The sequence below is a fragment of the Chelonus insularis genome, unplaced genomic scaffold (genome assembly GCF_013357705.1).
Source record: "Chelonus insularis isolate UGA/USDA-ARS -01 unplaced genomic scaffold, ASM1335770v1 contig_3_pilon, whole genome shotgun sequence".
Classification (NCBI taxonomy): domain Eukaryota; kingdom Metazoa; phylum Arthropoda; class Insecta; order Hymenoptera; family Braconidae; genus Chelonus; species Chelonus insularis.
In genome coordinates, this window is record NW_023276556.1 from 2,978,522 (window position 1) to 3,003,252 (window position 24,731).

Here is a 24,731-nt window from a genome sequence, read left to right on the forward strand (position 1 = left end):
ATATCAGATGACAGTGCTTTGATAGAGTATATTTTCTATTCAAAATAGACTTTAGAAACTCGGTTTCATCAATGTCTGGTTAGTCCATATAAATAATATATCTGTATATTTTTTCTAAAGTCGAATCAAAGAATACCGACCTTGGTCTCAGTTCGACTATAGCATGTAATCAACGGTGAGTTTTTTCTCAGGTAGTAAAGTGTACTAAATGGAAGGTTACATTGTGTAAGAAATGTCAAAAAGAGTTAAAAATTGTTGAAAATTATTTTATTACTGTGATATTAATATTCTATTGATTCTGTCAAATAATACCAATGATTTCGCTAATAAATATCAAATTAATCAGTAATGAAACGTGACAACATCAGATTTTATCTTTGTAATGACAACATGTGAAGGCTATTGAAGAATGTCAACGCGGCATAAACTATCAAGTTGTCAAAAAATAAGTCATGAAATAAGTTTTAATAATAACAATAACAATTGATAATTTATTATCATGGATAAATTACAAATAGCTGATAAAATGAACTCTCAAGCTCTTTCTTGTTACTACATAGCTGAGAGGAATACACTTTTAAGCAGAATCTCTGGTGAATGTGATTCAAATATTCGTAAACTACAACCTGGTGCTTTGGTAGAAGCTAAAGAAATTCAACCGGATGGAAGACTCCGAATTAAAGTTTGTGATCCAAATAATCCTGATTTCTGGCGTAAAACTGAATGGAAATGTGCAAGACTTGACTTAATCTCAGTTCCAGAACTTGTATGGCATTTTTTAGCTGCTATTCCAACTGCACGTGATCGTGTTTCACTGGCTAATGATACACATTTTTGTGAAGATGTAAACAATTTAAAAGTTAATAGGAAAGTTTGGTATTGTCCTGATGGAAGTACTCAAAAGTATAAAGCTGTGATTAAATATATTGGATCAGTTCCAGAAATGGGTCCGGGATTTTATTTTGGTCTTGATTTGATAGTAAGTAAATTAAAATACTAGCAGTCAATTTTATTTATTAATTTATTTATTATCTTCTTCATAGGATAGACCTGAGGGTATTCGTACATCACTTGTAGCGAAAAAACTCGTTGCAGGCTCATCTAATAGCAGTATTCTTACAACATTGAATAATATTCAAATTCTTAAAACTGAAAGCTCCGAAATTATCGGAAATGCTAGTGAGTATTGTGTGATTAATTTTTTTAAGTCAACTGATACAACAATTATATTTAATTGAAAGAATTTAAACAAATTATACTACTTATTTTATTTTAAAGGTAAACATCCTCAAAAAGACATTGAAGCTTCATGGTCTAAACAACTTGATGGCTTTGTAAATAGTACAATAAACAATCAGTCGATAAATGGAAAGAAAACACAAGATTTTTCTCTTCCAATTAATAAAAAACAAACTCCGATTCCTGAAGATAGTAATAATAATAGTAACAATAACAATTCTAGAGCGGATAGAGAATCTGCTAGCTCAAGATTGAACGATGCATTAATTCCAAAAATTGTGCATCAATCAACTAAATCTAAAATATTATCAAGCCAAGATGGAACAAATTTACAGAAAAGTATGAGCAATTATGACTTCCTGCCAATAGGTAATTATTTAATTATTTCATTTAACTAACTCAAATATTTGAATTGTAAAAATTCAACAAGTAGCGTAGTATTACCTGACTTCCGCCTGACTGAGTTGTGGCGAGAGTTAATAATATACGCAAGAGCCTGAAAATAGACAGAAGCCAGTGTGTCTCAGACTATTCTATTACATCGTAGAAACTTTCAAATTTACTAAAGTTCTAGAACAACAATAATAATAAAAACAAAAAATTTATAATAAAAATTATTCAATTATGGCCACTATTTTACCAAACATTCCTCTTTTTGTACTCGAACATAAATGGAGTGGTGATATAGATTCAAATGTGTATAGTGAATTGGATTCAAAAGACAACTGTGTAAACTTATTTAATCGACGTAAGCGTTGTGAATTGTTTGTTAATTTTTTATTCATTGAATTATTCCTAATTAATATTCTTAGTGTTAAAATTATCTGTACTCCGTTAATATTTGAGTACTTTGATTAATAATAAGATTTTAACGTTATTAATTATTAATATTTTTAGATGACTTGCTAGAAAAATATGATAGTAATCAAATGGTTCGAAAAGACAATGGGAAGCCTCTTCATTTAGGAACTGAAGTTGAAGTACTTGTCGGTTCTGAAGCAAGACATGGAATAATTCGTTGGGTCGGCAATTTGCCAGATCTTAGCCCTGGTAGAATAATGGCAGCTATCGAATTGGCAAGTTATTTAACTTAAATAAATTACTTCCTAGAAAAAAATATGTATTAGATTGCATGAATATTTGTACTGCATGCATTCATGAGATATTTTTGATCACAGAAAGATGGACAACATCCACAAGGCACTGATGGAACATACAACGACATTAGATACTTTCATTGTAAACAAAACAGAGCAATATTTACTGATATTAGACATTGTCAACAGTTTGATGTGATGCCTGTAAGAATTGTTCAAGATAAAAAGTTTTTAAACATTTAATTTATTAATTAATAATTATTTTTTTGCAGTCAAATGATCCGTTAGTAAAGGTTAATGGTGAAGATTTGAGTAAGACTGAAAATTTAGTGATACCAGGAATGGTAAGACCAATATGTGTAGAAGATGGATTAGAAAAAATTTGTGGCAAATATCGAGGCATTCAAGGACATCATAACTCTTGTTATTTGGATGCTACGCTTTTTAGTATGTTCGCTTTTACAAGTGTTTTTGATAACCTTTTATTTAGGTAATTTGATCACGTATTTTTAAATTATTAATTGATATAATTAGAGAGAATAATAATAAAATTTGGTACTGATACCATTTATTAATTAATTTTTAGACCGCAAAATGAAAAAGACTGCAGCCAATATGAAGAAGTTCAAAGAGTTTTACGAGAAGAAATAGTAAATCCGCTTCGTAAAAATATATTTGTCAATGCCAATAGCGTGATGAAGCTTCGAACACTTTTAGAAAAACTGTCTTCAGTATCTGGCTTAACAAGTGAAGAAAAAGATCCTGAGGAATTCTTAACATCTCTAGTTGCTCAAATTTTGAATGCAGAACCTTTTTTAAAATTAAGTTCTGGTCAGGATGCATACCATTATCAACTTTTTGTTGAGAAAGATGATCATTTAAGCCTGCCGACTGTTCAACAATTACTTGAGCAAAGTTTTCTTACAAGTAACATTAGATTGAAAGAAGTTCCGTCCTGTTTTATTATTCAAATGCCACGTTTTGGAAAGTCTTTTAAGATGTATTCAAAGATTCAACCTACACTTTTGTTGGACGTCACAGATATTATCGAAGACTGTATGGAACTTGTTTTTAGTTTATATTTCAATGAAAAATAAAAAAATTAGAAACTCAGAAAACAAGATTTCAACAAGGAAAGTAATACTTGTATTTTTTTCAGCTCCAAGGCAATGCACTGTTTGTGGAAAATTAGCTGAATATGAATGTAAAGAATGTTACGGCCAGTGCGGAGTTGGTCTAGAAAGTATTGCTTTTTGCGCTCCTTGCCTTGAAAAGGTCTGTAATTAATGCGTTTATGCACCAATCCGTAAATCTAGAACGTTCACTAATTCTCAATGTATCACAAAGTTTATACTTTATTTATTATTTTTTAGGCCCATCGACATGAAAGAAGGACAAATCATGAACCGAGGAAATTAATTGTACCAGCTGAATTTATTGCTATACAAGAGCATTGTTCAGTTCCAAGACTTTATTTAGAATTATCTGCAGTTGTCTGCATCGAAACATCTCACTATGTGTCTTTCGTGAAATGTGGGTCAGGTTCTGAAGCACCTTGGTGCTTCTTTGATTCAATGGCAGACCGAAAAGGTAAATATATGCTTTATCTGTCTACTTTTTATATACCAAGGTCAAAAAGATATATTAACAATTATTCTAAAATCATTCATTCATTTTAGGAGAACAAAACGGATATAATATACCAGAAATGGTCCCTTGCCCAAATTTCCCCTACTGGCTGAGTGAAGAAGGAGCAAATTATTTGTCAGAATTGACAGATGACCGACAACTACCTGAACACGCAAAAAGGCTTCTCTGCGACGCTTACATGTGCATGTATCAATCACCGGACGTAATGATGTATAAGTAATGACATGGATAAATTTATTAGGTAAGCTAGATATATAACTTTGCTTTTTCAACCTTTGAAAAAAAAATACAATTAATTATAAATTATTTACATTAAATAATGAAACAGTAATCATGTATGTTTAAGAGAACGAAACTATTTATATATTTTTGTTGTAATGTTTTTGTTCTAGTGAATGCTTAATTGATTTATTATAATATTTTATTTATAACTTTGAATTACACTTCAAACTTGTAAGTGTAATGAATATATTTATATTCATTAAAATGATATTAACTATCTTATATTGGTCTAATTTAAATTGATTAGAAATTATATCTAATGAATAATCTTTTTACCTTTTTTTCGATTCATGCATATCGATAATCAGTATTAATCATTTTATATAAACGTTTTTGTTTGCAAAAATACTTTTTATCAGTTTATCATTTGCATTTTATCTATTAATTCATTCATACAATACTCTCAATAGATGATTTATCTCACATTCTTTTATTTTTTATGTTTACATTGTTAAAAATTGTATCATTTATTTTATCACATAAAATTCATTGAAATAAAATTTCTACTGACAATTTCTGTTGAAAAATTCGCTTAAAATTTATTTTTTAATTTATAAGTTGACATTTAAAATAAATGGGCTATCGTTTATTGGCAATGAGGTCACTACAATCTATTATGAGAACCTTTAAACATTTAAAATAGATAAACTAGATTTTTTTAATATATATTTTATAATATTTTGAGCACTTCTTAATCATTTGATTACTGTGCATTAAGAAAAATCTAATTGCAATTACCTTGTAGTGTAAGCTGAAAAGTATGAATAATATATAATACTTAAGAATTGTTATACAATATAGTTTAATAGCATCTGTAGTACATTTTTTATTTCTCTTGTAGCAATTTTATAAATAATTCTTAAAGTTAAACACGAAAAAGTCTTAATACTAGTATGATTTGATTAGTACTTGATTGTTTAAACCATAACAATAATAATCGCCCAGGTTTATCACTTACAAAAACTACACATGAGATCCTAATTTTAATAAGCTAGAAACTGTAATCGATAGATTTTTATATCATATTGATATGAAGGACTATATCCATATCTAGTATAGAATACTTGAATTCTTAAAAAGATAACTCCAAAATTGTAATTTTTTCCATAAAAATAACTGTTCTAGAAGGGCATTTAATTGAAACTTTTAAGCAGATATTTAATAGTAAATTCATTAATATAAATTATTGATTGACAATAAGAACTAAACATTGATTGGGTTTCACAAATTTCGGATAAAATGTTATTAAATATTACTTATTTATGTTGTAATTATTGATGCTGAAGAACAAACTATTTATCTGCAGCTATTTTTTATATTGTTCAACTATATGTAAAGTTAATTAATTAGTTTCAATCAAAGTATTATTTTTGATCTAATAATGATCATCATCATCATCTTCGTCCATAGCAAAATCACTTCCGACTCCAGAATCTAGTACGTAAAGAGGGCTAAAACGTAAATTATTCTTTAATCAGAATATATGACAAAAATGAGTTAGAGGGTTGAATAAATACCTACTTGATTGCTCTACAAGTGAAGAAAACAATTCGTTTTAATTTTTTATTATAAAAAAAATAATTGAATGACCATAAACATCCATCTTCTCCGAATGGATCTGAAGCCAAGTCTGGATTGTAACTGTAAATATCCAAGTTTTAACATCACTTGCGTAATTAGAAAGTTGTGTGCGCAAAAGATGTTAACGTCACAAAATCATTTGGAAGGCCGGTAACTTTTGATTCACTTCATCGAATTTTTTTTTATTTAGGTTTTTTTACTACGATTATTTACCTATAAATATCACATTCGCTCATTGATATTTCATCCTCTACAGCAGCCCACAATGCTGATCTTAAAGTACGATAATGGTCTCCTGCTGTCGCACTTAAATTACTGTCAACTGCATTCATCACCCATTGTAAACTAGGTTCTTTGCTAAATTCGTGACTTTTAGCATCAGAAAAATCATAATCTGGATGAAATGCTGAATTCAATGTTGCGATTAAGTAAAATAATGTTTTGCGACTGATTGTATCACATAATGGTCCTTCTTCATCCCCAGATATACTTTTACTATAGAACAAATTATTTTTTTTTTAATTTAAAGTAATTTATTATTTTTCATTTACATAACTAATAAACAAATTTAAAATACCTAAAGTAAGATTGAGCTGGTGAAGTGCCAAGAGATGTTTGTGGTGGTGATAAAGCTTGAAGGTCGTGTGGAGTAACTCCTTGCTCTGCATTAAATCTTTTATACAATTGTTTATCATTCCCAGCCATTTTGCAAGAGTAACTTTCAATTCTAAATAAAAATAAACATTAAATTAATCATTATCATCAAAAAGAGATTAATAACAATAAATAAAATGATACAATTCTTTATGTAAACATTGGATTATAAATAAACAGTTTAAATATAATTTATTTACATATAGAAATGAAAAATACCTTCCAATGATTTTACTATCTCCAGTTTTAATACAAAGTGCATTGTTTATGGCTTCGAATCTTGTACTTTCTAACAACTTCATCTTGATATTATGAACTTTGGCTAAATAAATAAATTAACAGAATCGTCAGCAGCAAAATGTTGATTACGATCTTTTAATATATCTTCAAGATAAACTTAATATGACTTCAACATTTTAATTGTCTCAAAAAGAGGTATCAGCTCTTTTAAGATTTCAAGAATGAAACTCACGTAAATTTGTTGAAATTTTTAATTTATTTATATTTTCAAGTAATTCAGTCCCAGCGAAGTTTAAAACTTATTCTACTTCTGAGACTTTTAGGATTTTTTAGCATTTTTTTTATGAAGATTCCTTTTCGTTTCGAGTGTACGAGTTTAATTGTTGATGTGACTGAGTATTCTTCTGTGTTACACTTTCGGTACATTACAGAATCACTAGTTAAAATGCCTTAAATAATATAAATTTAAGTTTCAATTGTCAATACACAAATTGAGTACACAAAAGATTAGAAAATGAACTAGATAAGTGAATTGGTTAAATGAGCGCCAAAATAACTTCAGTTTTTTTTATCTTTGTCACTAAAGTGACGTTCAAGCGTTCAAAACAAGACGCTTAGCAGGGATTCTCACTCCAAAATAAACACGAAGTCTTGGAATAATATAATATATAATATATTTTTTAAACAAAAATTGAAGATTCTAATGTATTATGAAGACAAAAGTGATCCAACACATCCGCTATTGCAGAAAACAATCCATAATCACGATCATTGTTATAGTTTGAACTAATTTCAATAACAATCACAATCACAAAATTAATTTGACACTTTGCACCCGCAAGTGGAGTAAATAACGAAGTTTGATATATTATTCGTTGAAATAATAGATTTAATCAGTTGATTAGTGCCTCGGGGTGTGTTAAATTAATAGATAGAATTATTCAAGTAAATATACTCCGTTAATACAATCTACGCGACAGAAATAACCCAAAGCGTCTTATCCTCGGACTCTTTTTACGCCACTTTTTCTTTATTTGTTTATCCCTTTCTATCATCCACAATATTGCATCTGTTATTTCACTTTTATTATGTATTTTGCCTTCTTCTTGCGCAGTAAAGCTTAAAGTCTGACGGTCACTGCGCAGATACATTGGCGTAGAATCTTGAGGTAGGGGCACTTTGTATTTGGTGTCAGGAAGCTATGGAGTAAAGTTTGCTTTTTATTTTCATACATTGCTCATTATTCGCAAGTGAATCACGTGACCGTGAATAATTATGAAATGACAGATAAGTGAGTAAATGTTGATGAAATTACAAAATTTAAAACGTTTAATTAATTGACAAGTGGAAAAAAATTCTTATGTTTCTGTCATTCGATTTTTTTTCAATTATTCAGTTGAGAAATTTTATGTAAATTAAAGAATTATTTAAATAATCATTAATCAGCAGGAATCATATTATATGTTTTTTTTCAACCACTAGCGATAAAGCTTAGACACGTGACCATTGATAATTGTTTTCAATGCGTGAAAAATATCCATACTCTATAGTAGCATTTTGTGTCATTATTTACACATGAGTGTACATTTCTTAGTAATTATAATTAAATCGAATGAAATATTTGATTAAATCAACATGAAAATTGCGTGTTATTAATTCCAAAGAATGAAAAAGAGTATTGAAATTTGGTTAAAATGCCAAAAATGTCGAAACGTTGGGGAAGTGACTATGTTGTCACTGAACATCGAGATTTACAGGTAAACAATCATTTTAATTATTATTTATTTAGTAATTTCATTCAACTCCTTAAAAAATTGAATCTTAATAAAATTTAGATTTTCATTTATATTATTGTAAGATTATGCTATTGTAATAATAACTTTATCTTTAATTGTTCATATACATAAATTGTTTTTTTAGGCTAATACAATGGCTCTAGATGCTACTGGTACTTATGTTTTGTTAGCTGGGTATGTACATTACATAATTCTTGTACGAATAAAAAATTATAAGAATTAGTCAATATTTTAAGCTCAATTTTATGCTCTCATTATTTTGTTCTATTAATGTGTACTATGTTTCAGACGAAGATATTTAGCTATTAAACAGTTAGATGAAGAATGTGATGTGCTAAGAAAATTTCCTAGACAAAGCAAGTATGAAGTTGGATCGGCCGAATGGAATCCTACGCTTTCTAACTATCATTGCTGTGCAATATCAGTAAGAAAATAAACATTACTCTAAATAATCATTTATGAAAAAAAATAAAATATCATTTATCGTTTTCATAGAGCAACACAAGGATAGAAATTTTAAGTTTCGTTGGAGGAAGTAATCAGGAATTACAAATGATTCACAGTTTAAAAGCACACACCAGAGTTGTTAGCGATTTAAATTGGCATCCTAAAGAGTCTGATATTATAGCTTCTTGTAGTATCGATACTTTCATTCATATTTGGGATCTCCGAGATGCCCGTAGACCTTCATTATCATTGTCAGCAGTTGGTAAGATCTATAAGATCATCTTAATGTAATAATTTTAACAAATTTATGAAAAACAATTTTTCACTATGTTTTGAAGCTGGATCGTCTCAAGTCAGATGGAATCCATTATCTCCTCATATACTAGCAACAGCACATGATGGTGATGTCAAAATATGGGATCAAAGAAAAGGGAATAGTCCTGTTCAATATATAGCTGCTCATTTAACGAAAATTTATGGCCTAGACTGGTGCCCATTTCAACAAAATCAATTAGCTACCTCTAGTCAAGATTGTACAGTTAAAGTTTTTGATATTGGTAATCCAAGAAAAGCCGAAAGTATTTTAACAACCAACTCACCTGTTTGGAGAGCTAGATATACGGTATTTTTGATAAAATAAAATTCCGTTAATTATTCTAATTGATTTGTATTTTAATAGTAGTTATTTAATTTTTTAGCCTTTTGGAGAAGGTTTAGTAACGATAGTTGTTCCACAACTTCGTCGAGGAGAAAACAGCCTTCTTTTATGGAATATTGCTAATCTTAGTTCACCAATCTACACTTTTGTAGGTCATACAGATGTTGTTTTAGATTTTCAGTGGAGACATCCAAAGTTAGATAGTAATGATTATGAGCTAATAACTTGGTCAAAAGATCAATGCCTAAGAATATTTAAAATTGATCCTTTTTTAAAAAAATTATGCGGCCATGATATGGATGATGCTACCTCCGTCTACACACAGTATTCTGAAGATACCACTTTGCGTAAGTCTTCGTCAATTATAATTATAATAATTATAAAAGTAATTATTAATTCATCATTACTTATGATTTATAGGAGCACTACAATCAGCTCAAGACATTCAGTTAAATGATTCCCATAATGATAATGAAATAAATTACTCGGTATCTACATTAGATGTTCCAGTTATTCCTAATGAAATATCTACAAATTCTGAAATTGAAAAAGAAGTTCCATCGCCAACACAACCAAAGACTCTTCAGCAAGAATTTTCATTAATCAATATGAATATTCCAAACATAGAAGTAAACTCGATGGATGCTGCTGAAAGAAGTTGCACTGTTACAGCTCGTAACAAAAATTACAATGTCATATTAAAAGTCAATTTTCCAGGAAATTATCCATATAGTGCTCTACCTACTTTTCAATTTTGTTCCGGAACTACAGTAGATAATACAACAATGGCAAAATTATTAAGAGTCTTGAAACAAACAGCACAACAAAGAGTACGAAAAAATCGATCATGTTTAGAACCTTGTTTAAGACAGTTAATAATAACTCTAGAACAAACATGTGTTGCTGATGAAAGTGAACCAAATCATTTAGATTATCATATTCAGTCAAATGCAGATTTTTTAAATTCTACCAACATTTGTCATAATTATCAAGATACATACATTCCATTCCCGCGAACATCAGGAGCTAAATTTTGTAGTGTAGGAATACTCGTTTGTTTCGGCAGATCAACTTTCAACAGACGATCATCAGTGATTAAATCTGATGGGACGACACCGAGAGCTCTTTCTGCCTTAGGTAATGGTATTGGAAATGGTGGGCCATTTATGAGTATTTACTCCAGTCCATATAGTCAATCTGGAGATACGATATCTATCAGCTCATTCTATTTTCCTGATCGGGTAAATTTTTTAGCTTTTATTTTTTAATTTTTTCTCACAATAGAATTAAATTGATTTTAATCCTATTAACAGCAGAAATCATCGAGAAGAAATATACACAGTTCAAGTCGAACTCAAAATCAAACTCAAAATTGTTTCAATAAAGAATATTATTCAATAGTCACCGTCTATGATGCATCATCATTATTTTTTGTAAATAAAGAGCTTGCTGAAAAATACGTGTAGGTATTTTGGTTATTGTTAATAGATATTATTTATATTTAATTATTTAAAAAATGATTAATTAATTTTTTTATAGGATCAATATTGATGATATTCCAGCAATGTGTCAATTCAATGCAAATGTTGCCGCATCACTCAATCGTCCAGATCTGGTTCAAGCTTGGTGTCTAGCTGCTCTTGTCGTATCGTCACCTTCATCTAATGCATCACAAAATTATTGTCAGACTCAAGATATTATTTCTCCTTGGCCACTTCATCCATTCGGACAGAAACTTATACATTCTATGTATGACATTTTATTTTTCTTGATTAATATAATTTTTTTCAAACATAATTTATTGGAATATTTTTGACAGAATTCAGCATTACGTCAATCAATCAGATATTCAAATGGCTGGCATGCTAAGTTGTGTGTTTAATAATCGTTCAGAAAATCATGATGGAAATCAGGGATACAGCAAATCAGTAAACGTTAGCGTAAGTTTCATATATTTAATTCATACTGAATAAAAATGAGCATGATGATTGCATGACATACATAATTGATTATATTTGTGCGAATTCAAATAAATTGATTTTCTTTGATGAAAGTTCTTTGAGGTACAATTTTTAATGACATGGTCAGTACATTGTTCGCCGACTGAGTACCCCGAGAACCTTAATTTTGCAATTGTTTTGGTAACCACGGGCACCAATTCTCCGTCGACGGCACGATGTATCAACATTATTCAAACTATTATTATATTTATATTATTTTATTTATTATCTTTGTTATAGAGACAATTCACTGGGAAGTGGTGGTTAAAGGTAAGATTGGTTCTCTGGGTTCTTTGTCGAAATTTACTTATCGAAGTCATCTTTTATTAACACACATATACACATTGTGCGAATGAAGTATCAGTATTTATTGTAAATATTGGCATTTATGAAAATAATTGAATAACTTATTGATTTCAGCCTGGTGGATCTCCATACCATACGATTCATCCAACGGATACTCATTTAGAAGGCTGGAATCTTCAAAATTTAAAACAGAATCGATCAAATTCTTGGTCTGAATCTCTAGATGATTTGAAAATTATTCAAGATAATGTAGGTGATACCGGAAAAAATATGAAATTATTAGATGAAAATAATACTCTACTCTACGATAATTACAAAAAAGCATATGCTGAAGTATTACATAGATGGAAGCTTCTTGATGCAAGAGCACAAATTTTAAAACACGTCAGTGTGACACATCTCGATATTCAAAAAGATGTTGAATTCCAAAGTGAATGTCATATTTGTATGAAAGTTAATCGAGGTCCACAGTGTACGAGTTGCAAAAGACTGGCTTTTCAATGTGTTATTTGTCATATTTCTGTTAGAGGTAATTTTCATTTTTAGATTTAAAGTTATAGAGTTAAAAGAGCTGAACAATTATATTACTTTTAGGTCATAGCACTTTTTGTATAGTTTGTGGTCATGGAGGACATACTCAGCATTTAGCTTCTTGGTTTATGAATAAAAAAGTTTGTCCAACAGGCTGTGGCTGTTATTGTCTTCAGGAGAGTACTAGTTTTTTAAAGCTATAAAAATTATAAGACTGTTGACAAATGTGTATATAAATATATATTATACACATTGTTGTTATTGTATTACAAAGAATAAATGTTGATACAATTATTTTAAATACATTATATCAAATTATGTTTTTGAGTTACTTTATAACTTTTTTGGAGGTAACAATTTTTTTCGTAGATTTTGATGCGTAGATTTATCGTTGTATTCATTTACTTATTTTTTTTTTGTTAATATCTGTAGTGATCGGGTTTGAATGGCCCTTCCATTGGTATATCCAAATATTTAGCTTGATCAGGCGTTAATTTGGTTAATTTAACACCGAGATGTTCCAAGTGTAAGGCAGCAACTTCTTCATCAAGCTATAAAAATGTAAAACAATCGATCAGTTAATGAATAATCATTTCTTTAATGAATTATCATACCTTTTTAGGCAACATGTGAACACCAACAGGATACTGATCGGATTTTGTCCAAAGTTCAATTTGAGCTAAAACTTGATTTGTGAAAGAATTGCTCATGACAAAGCTCGAGTGACCAGTAGCACAACCTAAGTTAACAAGTCGACCTTCGGCTAGTAGAATAATGTGTCTTCCATTACTTAATTTGTATCGGTCAACTTGAGGTTTGATATTATCTTTTTCAACCGCATGTTTATTCAACCATGACACTTGAATTTCACAGTCAAAGTGTCCGATATTACAAACTATGGCATCATTAGGCATAGCTTCAAAGTGAGAGCCTGTAATGATATCTTTACATCCAGTAGTTGTAACAAAAATTTGACCTTTTGGAGCGGCTTCTTCTAGGGTTGTAACTTCGTAGCCTTCCATAGCAGCTTGTAGAGCATTGATAGGATCTATTTCTGTGATAATTACTCTTCCTCCTAAAGCTCGAAGACTTTGTGCACATCCTTTACCGACATCACCATAACCAGCAACAACACAGACTTTACCAGCAATCATAACATCTGTTGCACGTTTTATACCATCAATTAGAGATTCTCTACAACCATACAGGTTATCAAATTTGCTCTAGAAAAATTTCAAATTATTTTTACAAAATTCTATCAGTATAATTAATAATACAAATTATTGAAAAAAATTTCAAACCTTTGTAACTGAATCATTCACGTTAATAGCTGGAACTTTAAGAGTTCCATTTTTAAACATTTTGTATAAATTGTGGACTCCAGTCGTAGTTTCTTCAGAAATTCCTCGACATTCTTTGAGATATTCAGGATGTTTTTCATGAACAAGATTAGTGAGATCTCCGCCATCATCAAGAATTAAATTTAGAGGTTTTCCACCTTTGAAAAGAAGGGTTTGTTCAATACACCATGTGTATTCATCTTCTGTTTCTCCTTTCCATGCAAAAACTGGAATTCCAGCTTTTGCTATTGCCGCAGCTGCATGATCTTGAGTACTGAAGATGTTACAAGAAGACCATTGTACCTAATTTGAGTGCAAACAATAATTGAAACGTGCTTCTATTGTTTTCCTGAATTAAAATAATTAAAGAACTTAAAAAATTAATTCACATTGTCAGTCAAAAAGAATGGAGTAACTAATGATTCAAAAATATTTAGTTATTTTGAACTTGAATATTTGTGATCAAGGCAAATAACAGTAATCTGAATAAAAAAGAGAGGATTCTTATCATGCAGTTGAATAGAACTGATAATTTTAACTCACCTCTGCCCCCAACTCCACAAGTGTTTCAATAAGAACTGCGGTTTGTACAGTCATATGAAGACAACCAGCAATTCTAGCTCCTTTTAATATTTTCTGTGGACCATATTTCTTACGTAAAGACATTAATCCTGGCATTTCATTTTCTGCCATAGTTATTTCCTTCCTACCCCATTCTGCCAAGGAAATATCCGCTGAAATAATATTTTTATTTTAATCTATCCATATTAATCTGTGGTGTAGAGAACCACGTGTTAGAAAAAAAAGAAGAGATCACAGTATTTATTAGTTTATTTATGTTAATTTTCAATGAATAGATGTGCTATACCGAAGAAATTTGATTACTTACCCACTTTATAATCTGGTTTACCCGGCATTTTAGAAAATTATTGTTTAAACAAGTATTATTCACATAAAAAGCTAAGACAATTATGAAGTTCACTGCCTAAGCCGGATTACGCTTATAAACTGAATTATCTTCAGATACTGAGGTCAATAGATATACATACATACATTTGTTCACATTTTCAATATGAAAAATTATAACATCCTCTTGTAAAAATATTTTTTATAGAATAATAAAACAATTGATACTTTCAACAATGACAAAGTAATCTATAAATTTATATTAATATCTAACATTATTCATTTAAAAAAGTAAATGAATAAAACTACTCTTATAAATAGTTTTAAATATCGCGCATAAAAAACGGAATGAAGTGACATCTATCAAGGTTTGTGTGAATTTTATTGTTAAAATAATTTGTTTTATCGACATATTTTACTCGACTTTATCGATAGATAAATAACATAAACGTTTGAAAAATACGTTACAAAATATTCATTGTTGCGTGTAACTGGTAAGAATTATAAAAGTTAAAACTAAACAAGTAATGCTTTTTATTATTAATATTTTATTCTATTCATGTATGTAAGAAATTTTTTTTTGATAATTCATTGATATAGTAAATTACAAAAACTACTAAGTTTATTAATTAGATTAAAAAATTCTAATACATTCCGATCGTTTCTCATCGAGTCTGTAATTTTTCTTCTTGTTTTTTCCATGCATTATATTTTGAAGATTTCTCAATAATATAAAATTGTCTCTTATAATTTGGGCTTGTCTTTCTTGCTGTAATTGTAACCGTTTAGCATCATAAAGAACGTGAGGTCTCGATTGCGGAGGAGTCATGTCTACTGTTGGAGTTGCCGATTTAACCTGCAATAAAACAAGAAATCTTAGCATCAATGGTAAATTTATTAATTTTATTCTTAATTAAAATTGTAATAATTTATTTCTCGAATACTAATTTAGATTAGTATTTACCCGTTTTCTATGCTTTTCATATGTTCTCTTTTGCCAAGAAAACGAATCACATGCACTGGGAATCCTTCCAGTTACCATTTTATCCACAGACAAGTATCAAATGTTATCAAATAGAAAAATAGATGATTAACTAAGACCACAAGAAATTTGATCAAGATCCTTTCACGCACGTCAACAGGAAAATTTGATATCTAATATTCAGTTAACAGGAGTAAAAAAACTGAAAATAATTGCAAAGTATCCCTGACCAGTTGCTTCAATATCAGTCTCGTTTATCAAAAATGACAATATCCTGTTTAATGTATTTTAATTAAAGTTTATAACACAAAAACTTCTTTAGTCAAATATTAAACTTCAAAGTCAAACGTTACTGTTGAACTCATGGGTATTCTAATGCTTGTTAGTTTGAAGCATAGTTACTGTTTACTCGATATATAACAACTCTGATAGCAACGTTGTTGCTGTGTTCAAACTCATGTGTTCATAGCAGTATTGATCGTTTGGAAGAGCAGCTTCTAGAACAATGGTTGTTTACGACTGTTGTTGATCGTAAAATGCAAATATAAATTGTGAGTTATTTAGGATATGTTTGAATGCTTTTAAAAAAAATAAACTATTACTACTACGATCGTTGTAATATAACATGAATTGTCAGGCAGATACGAAATCTATTTTTTATATTGCTGAGTAGGCATAAAACTAGAATAGAATGTGATACTTGAGGCACGCGCCTGTATGCATGTCACATGCATGACAGGAACCTCGTATGAGTCAGTAAACTCATGAGCTATCAACGTTATTCACAGAAGACTATTGGTGGATGTTTTCTACCAATGACAATGCTGCCAAGGCGGGGAAAAATCTTTCAACAAGTTTCTACCCTCTAGCATTTATGTCATTTTACTTCATTGTTCCACATATTGTGAAGAATATTTTTTTATTCTTTATATTGAAAAAGTATGCTGATCAAGGTAAAAATCTTTAGATTTTTTCAGCTGTCTAATAAAAAAATTAAAAATTTGAAAATTTTAGAATAATTTAATGATTTTTTTAGATCAGTATAATAGATCCTAGATGAGAAGAATAATCTAACAAAATAAAACAGTTGCCATTGAAAGTAATAGTGAAGCAGAAAAATGAAACGACAGCATAAGTGAAGAGAAATAGATATGCCTACTTAGCACAAGTTGTGAAGGGTCTTGTTGATCTTAATCACCAAGAGATTTGACAATGATATTCTTGAATAGATGAGCTAAGCTACTCAAGAGCTGGCATAAAATGCTAGCAGCTCAAGCTTGAGTTAACTGGATGGTGAACCGTCATGAATGTATGTGCCATATAAATCCATATTGGAGCAAGAAGAGTCCTTGCAGTTTTTATTTGAAGCAAAAGAAAGGTAAGGCTAAAAAAGTATGTAAAGGTCTTGAAATGTTTTTCCTGAGGGGGTTACATACTGTTTCATTGATACTTCTATCTGTATTTCATGTGTATAAAACATTTCCAACATCCCTCTTTTTTCTGATTTATTCTCTGAATTGTAGAGTTCACAGGATATCACATCAGCATTCAGCTTTATGTGTGGATGTACACTTGAGTGTGGGGAGGATACTCTGCACAACCCTAAATACGTATTTTTCAAGAGAATGATCTCAACCAATCCCTGAAAACATGTAGACAATAATTTAAAATTCAACTACCCCTTATGATTTACACGTAAGTATCATTTATCATCGAAATAAAATTTGTTTATTTTATTTTTAAAAAATTTGAAATTCTCACATGCAATAGCTGCTTTTTTTGACTGAACAGAATTGAAGTAATGAAGTTAAGTGGAAATTTCCGTTTGAGTCATGTGAAACTGATTGATACATCATTTTTCTTCTCAATATGTCTTATTTGTCATTTGATGATTAAATTTTTTAATATATTTTTAGTTGAGGATATCTAATTACTCTAAAAATTTTTTTACCATCTAGATATTAAAATGCAGTAGGAATTAAATAAAACTGCATCTCTCCATCGACGTGGGCAGCACAAAATCGAATTGTTCCCCTTTCCCTTATTTTCTCCCCTTGGTGGAGAGGATTTTGGAGGCGGTGCTAAGAGGCGTGGCAAATAGAATATTACCTCAAAGTGAAACGATCACCAAGCTGAACTCTACCAGTCTCCACTGGGACGTTGAATCGGATAGTGAAGTTGTCAGTGCGGCTATAATCGAAATTTTAAAACAATTTTTCTTGCTCGTATCTTAAAATATTTTACTCCAAGTGTATTGACTATTTGTTTACACAAAATTTATAATGGCTTCAAGATTCCGTTAATTCATTTCAAATTAATGTGTTAATTTATATAAAAGTTTTAAGTGACTGATTAAATTAAAAAAAAATTTATTGACAAACTTTCAATAGGTTTTGTTAATAAACTTAATCTGTGTTCATTGAAGAGTGACAGTTGAATAGCTTAATCAACAGAAAAGATCACAAAATTTTCAATGATGATGCACGCAATGAGTGAGCACGCAGGAGGTGTGGGTGGCTTGGGAATTGGTGCTCTTCCCTTCGATGGAGTCGGTTTTTATGAGCAATCTAGACCTAGATTTGTTTTAAAAATGCCAAAAGTTGTGCCAAACCAGAAGGCCAAGTTTGAGACTGATGAGCTCTTCAGACGATTGAGTCGAGAATGTGAGGTAATTGAAATCAACAGATTGATGACATTTATTTACCAAATTATCATTCACTGACTTTAAACACCAACTATTTTGTGACAAAAATTTTCAAGAATACCATCTATATGAGCCATCTAAGGAAAAATATTGAATCCTATTCCTAAAATTCAGGCAAAATTAGAAAGTTAGGCGAGAAATTTATCTGACTCCACAGGTTTACTTATTTAACTGGAATGTTCGAGACTTCCTTTGCATTGTTACTTGTTTTCTAGTAGTCTTACCATTTATTTTTTCTTGCTGATGTCTTACTTTTATTTATGCTTGTAGATTCGATACACTGGGTTTAGAGATAGACCATTAGAAGAACGTCAGGGTCGCTTCCAAAATGGCTGTCGAGAGGGTCATACGGAAATTGCATTCGCTGCAATGGGTACAAATCTTCAACTGACCTTCGGACCTGCTGCCGGAAATTATTCTAATGAGCCTAGTCAATGTGATTTCGATAAAGAACATGGCAAGGTAAGTGTTCTCCAATTCTATCAATACATGTAAATAGGCAAGCCCTCTCATTTGTTTACCTCTTATTCTAATTTCTTTTGATCTTAATTACCTTCATCTAATTAATAATATCCTATCAACACCTGAATAAATACGGAGAAAATAAATAGATAAATTAAATGACACGAAAAATTTATGTCCTAGTTATATTTAGACGAAACGTGTCAATTAGAACGAATTTGGCAGGGATAAAGAAAGATCAAATCGCTTGATATTGTGTAAGATATACTAGCATAGCAGGGTCCTAGCAACATTTAACATTGACCAATCCTTGTTAGTCTTCGTTATTGACTGTATCATTTAACGTAAAAGCCGACGGCGCGAAATGAACAGTAAAATATAGATATTCTTGAATGGTTTTATTTAACAATGAATTGTCCGTGTCGTTGGGATCATTCGTGACTTCCGTCGACCCTCGATTTTCAGTTCAAATCAGGTTCTTTCCTACACAGTTTACTTTTACACCCCCGCAATACCCTCGCGGTAGGAGGTCGATGGCTTCTTTTACGACACTAGGTTACAGTTTATGTCCGAAAATGGGTACCTTGTACCATAATAATTCCAATTTCTGTTTGACAAAATTTGTACAAGATGACCATTTCAGGATATCGGGAGAAGTGTCGAGAACTTCTTAGAACCACTTCCTGTTTTGTCCTTCCCTCAACTTTTACTTGAAAGATCCGGGGTAATAAATAAAGTTGTCCAAAGATTTAGAAAAAATATTTAAACGTTGCATAAAGTGCACTGAAAAAATATGAATAAAAGTATTAGAATTGTTGGAAAAATTTTTTTGAAATTTATGATTTTATTTTGAAAGTTTACAACTCAATACTATGCAGGTTTTTTTTTTCCTTCATGACAAATTTTCTGTATCTACCAAGGCGTTGTTCTAGCGCAGACGCTTTCGAGACGCCATCGTGATCAATATAACATTGCTGGACCGCCATTTTGCATAGAATCCTCCAGAATTTGCAAATCTTCATCTTCAAAATAAAATCAATTTTATTTTTATAAAACATGAAAAAAATTAAATGATTTGTAATTGATAAAGATTGATAGAATTATACTCCAAAATATATTTAAATTCGTTTCGTTGCTCCAAATTGAAATAAAAGCCAACGACAATTGAAATCTCAATCGAATTCACGGCACGAGACACGCATAACCCCCCACGTTTCCTGTCCATTGCATTGTTTTAACACAGAGTAGATAAAGAGCGAAACGGCACGTGGCCTGATTGTTGTGATGCCCCGTGGCGAATAGTAATAATTACGCAAGATCACAGATAAAAAGGTGGAACCCTTTTTTTTACTCTGATCATATCAATTCATACTATAATATTGCATTTAACTCCTCCATAATTTGACATCTTAATTAACAAGAAATAACTTGAAATCATCTTCTCGACAATGATTTATTGAAAATTGTTTTCTTATTTAATCTCCTCATTTCCGGAGTATTATTTGATTATTTATTTATTTTTGATTAAAGCGAAACTTAAACAATAATCTCATCTCTCGTTGAAAAATAGTATCAATTAAAAATAAACGTTAGAATAGAGGGAAGAAACGAACATATAACCCTTCTCGCTGACCGTATGGTCCTCGGAGCTTGATGACGAATGTCCTGGCTTTTGTCAAGACCGGACTTGGCGAAAAAAGGCGCCGGGTTACGCCTACTAAAACAATACCGTCTGGCTTCTGTCCGTCTTGTTAAAAAAAAATATAAAATCACATAAAAGAATGGTCGTGCTTGGGTCTAGTGTCATCACTGAAACATTGAGAAATAGAATGAAAGCATGTTAATATGTAGCATTTGTCTTTGACGATAATAAGTCTATATGAGGTTTAATATGTCCTAGTATTCACCCCTTTGATACATTTCATTTTTTATTTTTTAACTTTTTTACTTTTTGTTTCGACCCTGCGATGCAAATGAGCCCGTCAAAGGGTTGAGTGAAACGAGTTACAGTTTAAATATCACTGAACATTATACAGAGTTAATGGGTCACGCCCAAACACGTTGAAAGTATACTTTTTCTCTTTTCTTTTTATGTACTTCATGCTTTAGCTGGCTAAAGTTTCGCTAATATGCCCTCTTTTTCTTATTCCATTCCTTTCACTCTTACTTATTTATTTATTCCCTCATTTTTCATTGCGTGAGAACGTGCAGAGTCAAAGGGTTGGGCTGTGCAAGTTATTAATTGTCACGCAAACTAAGCGTGAATACTTTGACTAATTGTTAAATGCAAAAAAAATAAATAAAAAGTAACGACTGGTGAATGAGGCGTGAAGAAATTGAACAAATTTTGTATGCTCAGTTAAGGATGATGCTGTAACAACACTCATTTACACCATTTTTTATGTCTCAACATTTTTTTTTCTTTATTTTTATAGTTTTTAAACAATAATAGATATTTTTTATCATTACTGATAAACAAAATTCTTTATATGGATCAAAAAAATGTTTTCATTAAACATAACCATTGATATGCCATAAAGTAATCACAATCACGCTTTCATTAATATTAAAGTCAGAATTACACACCGTTCAAGTATGAATCAACATCTTCGTGGTTTTTCCACCTCTATAATCGTGCGTTGCATGTTTATATCAATCAGCATTTGTCGATTTTTAGCTTGATGTTCACCTGAATGTCAAACATGCAAGTCCCCATAAAGTAAAATACGGGAATATCTAACACGGCCACCCCGTAGTTCAATTATAATTCGAATAAACGTCCCGTTGAGGTCTCTTGCCGTGACAATGTTCAAAGAATGTGCACAGCTGGCTGAGCAAAAATGTAACTAAAGCAATGAAATAATGAAAATTGAAATAATAATAAATCCCCTGGCAATTTGACATTATTTTTATATTTTTTTTCTCTTCAATTTCTTTTCTATTACGACTTTGAGCCTGTTTGATATCTAATAACAACAAAAAATAGAATACTTTATTTCTTACACGACTGATGACGTTCAAAGTCGACAGAAAATGAATGGTTTTGGCTTAAAAGACATAATTTTGGGTTATTCTTCTTCGAATCCATTGAATTTGTTTTTTTTTTGTCCATTTATTATTTATTATTAAATTAGCATTCTATATTTTTTGGAATCATTTAGCATATTACTGCTATCTTTTCTGTAAATTCAAAAATTGAAAAAAATTTTCAAAATCAATTATTAAAATTAAATTAAAAAATATCTAATAGTTCATTCAGTGAATTATGTTTCAATCTTACACAATGCGACTTCTTCCATTTAAGTTTGGTTGTATACTGGCCAAACTCTGCTCATTTCTTGGAGCGATTACGCAGATTGCAAGGTATAATATACCTGCGGCCGCAAGAAAATTGCACGGTCGACTTCAAAGTATTTTTTTCTGTATATTTTTATTCTTTATTTTATTATTATTAATTTTTTCATTTTTTTAATTTTTTAAAACGAATAAGTATATCCTTAAAATAACATTCCATTAAGTATATCCTTGCAATTACTAACTATACATTAAGGTTACACATTATTTAATTAATTATTAATGAAACTGAACAGTGAACCAGTTTAATATATTTTTAAATTAATCATTCTTTAAACGGTTTATAGGTTCATTTGCGATCCCACCTGATAATGAACGGTGTATGTGTAAGGTGGCGAGGATGGATCGATCTCGAACGTCTGGATGGTGTTGGTTGTCTTGAGTTTGACGAAGAAGCAGCAGCTCGAGAAGATGAACAATTACGCAATGAATTAAACCGTTATAATGAACGTCGACGACAATTTGACGAAAAACAACGAGCATATAGAAGTGCAGCTGCACAACAACCACATCATCTTTCTCATCATCATCTTGGTCATCATGTTACTGGAACTAGTGGAGTAACAGCACCTACAGACAAGTTTTATTAAACTTCAAAGTAGACCTGAGTCGAAATATTTGCCTAAAAGTGTCCAATATTATACAATATACCACATTCAGCAATGAAAGTGAGTTATTTTACTTCAATTTGATAAGGATACATTGATTACGAACTATTCTTGACTTAAGGAATATTTTCTTGAATTAAAAATGTTGAGTTGCAATTACCGTTTTAAGTTAAAACGAAAATGATATTGTCTTGGGATGAGCAATACCTATATTTTAGTTTCATTGCGTTTTTTTCAGTAAAATCAAATATTTCGACTCAAGGATTGAATCATTTACATTACATCAGTATTGTACATTAGTATCTTACAATTGTCAAATTAATTTTAATAAAATTGTTTTATTTATTGGTGACATTTGTTTATGAACTATTAGTTTTAATGATGATTTAGGTTTGTTATCCTTTCAATCTTACTAAATAGTCAAATTTGTTTATGTTAGATTTTCTAGATGTAGAAATTGAATTATAAGAAAAATATGTAACACGATGGGTTTTTATGCTCTTTCATACATAAATTAACTGTAATAGACATTAAATGAGATACAAGTTCGAGGAATACGACAGTAGGATTGCATAAGCAGTAGAAATTTTTGTTGAGACAAGCGACGCTACGCTCGATCAACCATGTATGAATCAGGCAATTCCAAGCATCAACATGACTCATGACTCAATCTTTCTTATTTTCTCTATATTTTTCCATCTTTGTTTATAATACATATATTTTCCTCTCATTTACATTCTCTTCTGTTAACCATCTCCAAGAATTTCGTTATGTATTGTAAATATTTGTCAAGAGTTTATGATTAAATACAATTTCTGTATACAAGCATCAATATCATTGTAAATTTTTATATCTTTGTATTTACCTGAAAATCACATTAACCTTTTTTTATTTTATTAGGGTAAGATACATTTTAATGAACACAATCGTGAAAATTTAATTATAATCATCACTTAGTAGCTGATTTTTGATAATGCGAACAATTGAAAATCAATAAATATTATCAAAATTTATTAGAAAAATTGTTTCCAAAATAGCTATTTTTATTTATTTTGATTATAGAATCTATATGTTAATGATCAACTGCCAAAAATTTCTGTAATTTCTTTATGCTGTTGTAATAAAGATGTTATCTTAACAAGAAATTCTGAGCTGAGAAATTTATATTCTTCCAAACTTTTAGTAACAGAAAGAGTTCTTGCTTTTAAAATGATCTTTGTCACTTTTGTTCAGTCTCATGTAAAGTCTTTAAAAGTTACGAATGCGAAAAGAAATTTTACTGTTTGTTACTGTGTATATGAAAGAAAATACTTGTGTATACTGCAGTTATAAAAGAATGAAATTATTTTGTCACGATGAAAATCGAGTATTATTGAATAGAGTCAAACCATTAATCACAGGAAGATCCTTTTTACGTTCTCGTTGAACCATCAAGTCCCACGTGTCCCGTCGAGGCGGGAGTTGAGTTAAAAGCTCATGGATTCTTTAGAAAAATATAAGAAATCTTTTCATACATCAATAATGTGCAATTTAATAAAGAAAATAATAGATTAAGTCGTTAAAATGACTTAAATGTTGTATGACATGTACTTTTTTCGGTTACACCCATTTTGAAATTTTCAATACTTGGAAAAATAAGATATCATGGATAAGAATTGATTGGAAATATTTAAATACAAGAATCTAAATAAATTCCAAGTGATTGAGTAACGTGTGCTTATGTTTACTCATAGCCTAAGGGTTGTTTTTATTGGCAAATGCGACAGGGTGTTGGAGCGTAGAAATCTGGTATTAGCATGTGTTCCCCTTCGCGTATATTCGACTGTAGTCCCTTTATTGTTTCAAGGGATGTCGGCGAATCAATTAGAAAGGATCACGGAGCCCTTTGCTCTGA

At 30.4% G+C, this 24,731-nt stretch overlaps 6 protein-coding genes across 8 annotated transcripts; 3 read left to right on the forward strand and 3 right to left on the reverse strand.

Annotated features, from left to right (window-relative positions):
* Positions 1–140: 140 nt before the first annotated feature.
* LOC118068704 (ubiquitin carboxyl-terminal hydrolase CYLD) lies at positions 141–4,500 on the forward strand. The gene is made up of 10 exons (XM_035086335.1): positions 141–979; positions 1,044–1,179; positions 1,279–1,608; positions 2,137–2,315; positions 2,418–2,540; positions 2,609–2,826; positions 2,923–3,392; positions 3,496–3,611; positions 3,710–3,926; positions 4,016–4,500. Exons 1-10 carry the CDS (start codon positions 500–502, stop codon positions 4,204–4,206), a joined length of 2,460 nt encoding a protein of 819 aa, XP_034942226.1. The 5' UTR covers positions 141–499; the 3' UTR covers positions 4,207–4,500.
* A 566-nt stretch (positions 4,501–5,066) lies between these two features.
* Positions 5,067–7,755, reverse strand: Maf1 (repressor of RNA polymerase III transcription Maf1). Its single transcript, XM_035086337.1, has 5 exons — positions 6,723–7,755; positions 6,427–6,576; positions 6,063–6,344; positions 5,790–5,909; positions 5,067–5,719 (listed from the first exon to the last, which is right to left on the reverse strand). Exons 1-5 carry the CDS (start codon positions 6,803–6,805, stop codon positions 5,644–5,646), a joined length of 711 nt encoding a protein of 236 aa, XP_034942228.1. The 5' UTR covers positions 6,806–7,755; the 3' UTR covers positions 5,067–5,643.
* Positions 7,756–7,850: 95 nt separating this feature from the next.
* Wdr59 (WD repeat domain 59) lies at positions 7,851–12,789 on the forward strand. 3 transcript variants are annotated; one of them, XM_035086332.1, is made up of 14 exons: positions 7,851–8,034; positions 8,226–8,500; positions 8,664–8,713; positions 8,828–8,963; positions 9,035–9,248; positions 9,325–9,608; positions 9,685–9,991; positions 10,065–10,885; positions 10,958–11,106; positions 11,184–11,393; positions 11,464–11,584; positions 11,885–11,914; positions 12,065–12,479; positions 12,545–12,789. In XM_035086332.1, the coding sequence occupies exons 2-14, from the start codon at positions 8,438–8,440 to the stop codon at positions 12,682–12,684; spliced, it is 2,940 nt and encodes a 979-aa protein (XP_034942223.1). In that variant the 5' UTR covers positions 7,851–8,034; positions 8,226–8,437; the 3' UTR covers positions 12,685–12,789. The 3 variants fall into 3 exon arrangements, with proteins under 3 accessions (XP_034942223.1, XP_034942224.1, XP_034942225.1); XM_035086333.1 differs by having other exon boundaries at positions 7,851–8,500; positions 10,961–11,106; XM_035086334.1 differs by lacking the exon at positions 11,885–11,914 and having other exon boundaries at positions 7,851–8,500.
* Positions 12,790–12,889: 100 nt separating this feature from the next.
* Ahcy (adenosylhomocysteinase) lies at positions 12,890–14,840 on the reverse strand. The gene is made up of 5 exons (XM_035086336.1): positions 14,711–14,840; positions 14,365–14,555; positions 13,783–14,124; positions 13,096–13,704; positions 12,890–13,032 (listed from the first exon to the last, which is right to left on the reverse strand). Exons 1-5 carry the CDS (start codon positions 14,736–14,738, stop codon positions 12,901–12,903), a joined length of 1,302 nt encoding a protein of 433 aa, XP_034942227.1. The 5' UTR covers positions 14,739–14,840; the 3' UTR covers positions 12,890–12,900.
* A 449-nt stretch (positions 14,841–15,289) lies between these two features.
* LOC118068546 (uncharacterized protein CFAP97D2) lies at positions 15,290–16,237 on the reverse strand. The gene is made up of 2 exons (XM_035086020.1): positions 15,692–16,237; positions 15,290–15,583 (listed from the first exon to the last, which is right to left on the reverse strand). Exons 1-2 carry the CDS (start codon positions 15,767–15,769, stop codon positions 15,362–15,364), a joined length of 300 nt encoding a protein of 99 aa, XP_034941911.1. The 5' UTR covers positions 15,770–16,237; the 3' UTR covers positions 15,290–15,361.
* A 995-nt stretch (positions 16,238–17,232) lies between these two features.
* Positions 17,233–23,189, forward strand: LOC118068545 (protein big brother-like). Its single transcript, XM_035086019.1, has 4 exons — positions 17,233–17,404; positions 17,668–18,377; positions 18,684–18,875; positions 22,517–23,189. The coding sequence occupies exons 2-4, from the start codon at positions 18,183–18,185 to the stop codon at positions 22,817–22,819; spliced, it is 690 nt and encodes a 229-aa protein (XP_034941910.1). The 5' UTR covers positions 17,233–17,404; positions 17,668–18,182; the 3' UTR covers positions 22,820–23,189.
* Positions 23,190–24,731: the final 1,542 nt, after the last annotated feature.

What these genes read in the sequence shown, in the direction of transcription:
- Maf1 (XM_035086337.1), bottom strand. Translation starts at nt 6,805, where the DNA reads ATGAAGTTGTTAGAAAGTACAAGATTCGAAGCCATAAACAATGCACTT. An exon ending in GATAGTAAAATCATTGGAAG is followed by an intron (nt 6,577 to 6,722) that starts GTATTTTTCATT and finishes ATTTTTATTTAG; the next exon opens with AATTGAAAGTTACTCTTGCA. An exon ending in AGCGAATGTGATATTTATAG is followed by an intron (nt 5,910 to 6,062) that starts GTAAATAATCGT and finishes GGATATTTACAG; the next exon opens with TTACAATCCAGACTTGGCTT.
- LOC118068546 (XM_035086020.1), bottom strand. Translation starts at nt 15,769, where the DNA reads ATGGTAACTGGAAGGATTCCCAGTGCATGTGATTCGTTTTCTTGGCAA. An exon ending in ATGAAAAGCATAGAAAACGG is followed by an intron (nt 15,584 to 15,691) that starts GTAAATACTAAT and finishes GTTTTATTGCAG; the next exon opens with GTTAAATCGGCAACTCCAAC.
- LOC118068545 (XM_035086019.1), top strand. Translation starts at nt 18,183, where the DNA reads ATGATGATGCACGCAATGAGTGAGCACGCAGGAGGTGTGGGTGGCTTG. An exon ending in GATTGAGTCGAGAATGTGAG is followed by an intron (nt 18,378 to 18,683) that starts GTAATTGAAATC and finishes TTATGCTTGTAG; the next exon opens with ATTCGATACACTGGGTTTAG. An exon ending in TCGATAAAGAACATGGCAAG is followed by an intron (nt 18,876 to 22,516) that starts GTAAGTGTTCTC and finishes AACGGTTTATAG; the next exon opens with GTTCATTTGCGATCCCACCT.
- Wdr59 (XM_035086332.1), top strand. Translation starts at nt 8,438, where the DNA reads ATGCCAAAAATGTCGAAACGTTGGGGAAGTGACTATGTTGTCACTGAA. An exon ending in CTGAACATCGAGATTTACAG is followed by an intron (nt 8,501 to 8,663) that starts GTAAACAATCAT and finishes TTGTTTTTTTAG; the next exon opens with GCTAATACAATGGCTCTAGA. An exon ending in CTGGGAAGTGGTGGTTAAAG is followed by an intron (nt 11,915 to 12,064) that starts GTAAGATTGGTT and finishes TATTGATTTCAG; the next exon opens with CCTGGTGGATCTCCATACCA.
- Ahcy (XM_035086336.1), bottom strand. Translation starts at nt 14,738, where the DNA reads ATGCCGGGTAAACCAGATTATAAAGTGG. An exon ending in TTGTGGAGTTGGGGGCAGAG is followed by an intron (nt 14,125 to 14,364) that starts GTGAGTTAAAAT and finishes CACTCAAATTAG; the next exon opens with GTACAATGGTCTTCTTGTAA. An exon ending in TGAATGATTCAGTTACAAAG is followed by an intron (nt 13,705 to 13,782) that starts GTTTGAAATTTT and finishes AAATTTTTCTAG; the next exon opens with AGCAAATTTGATAACCTGTA.
- LOC118068704 (XM_035086335.1), top strand. Translation starts at nt 500, where the DNA reads ATGGATAAATTACAAATAGCTGATAAAATGAACTCTCAAGCTCTTTCT. An exon ending in CACAGATATTATCGAAGACT is followed by an intron (nt 3,393 to 3,495) that starts GTATGGAACTTG and finishes TATTTTTTTCAG; the next exon opens with CTCCAAGGCAATGCACTGTT. An exon ending in GCGCTCCTTGCCTTGAAAAG is followed by an intron (nt 3,612 to 3,709) that starts GTCTGTAATTAA and finishes ATTATTTTTTAG; the next exon opens with GCCCATCGACATGAAAGAAG.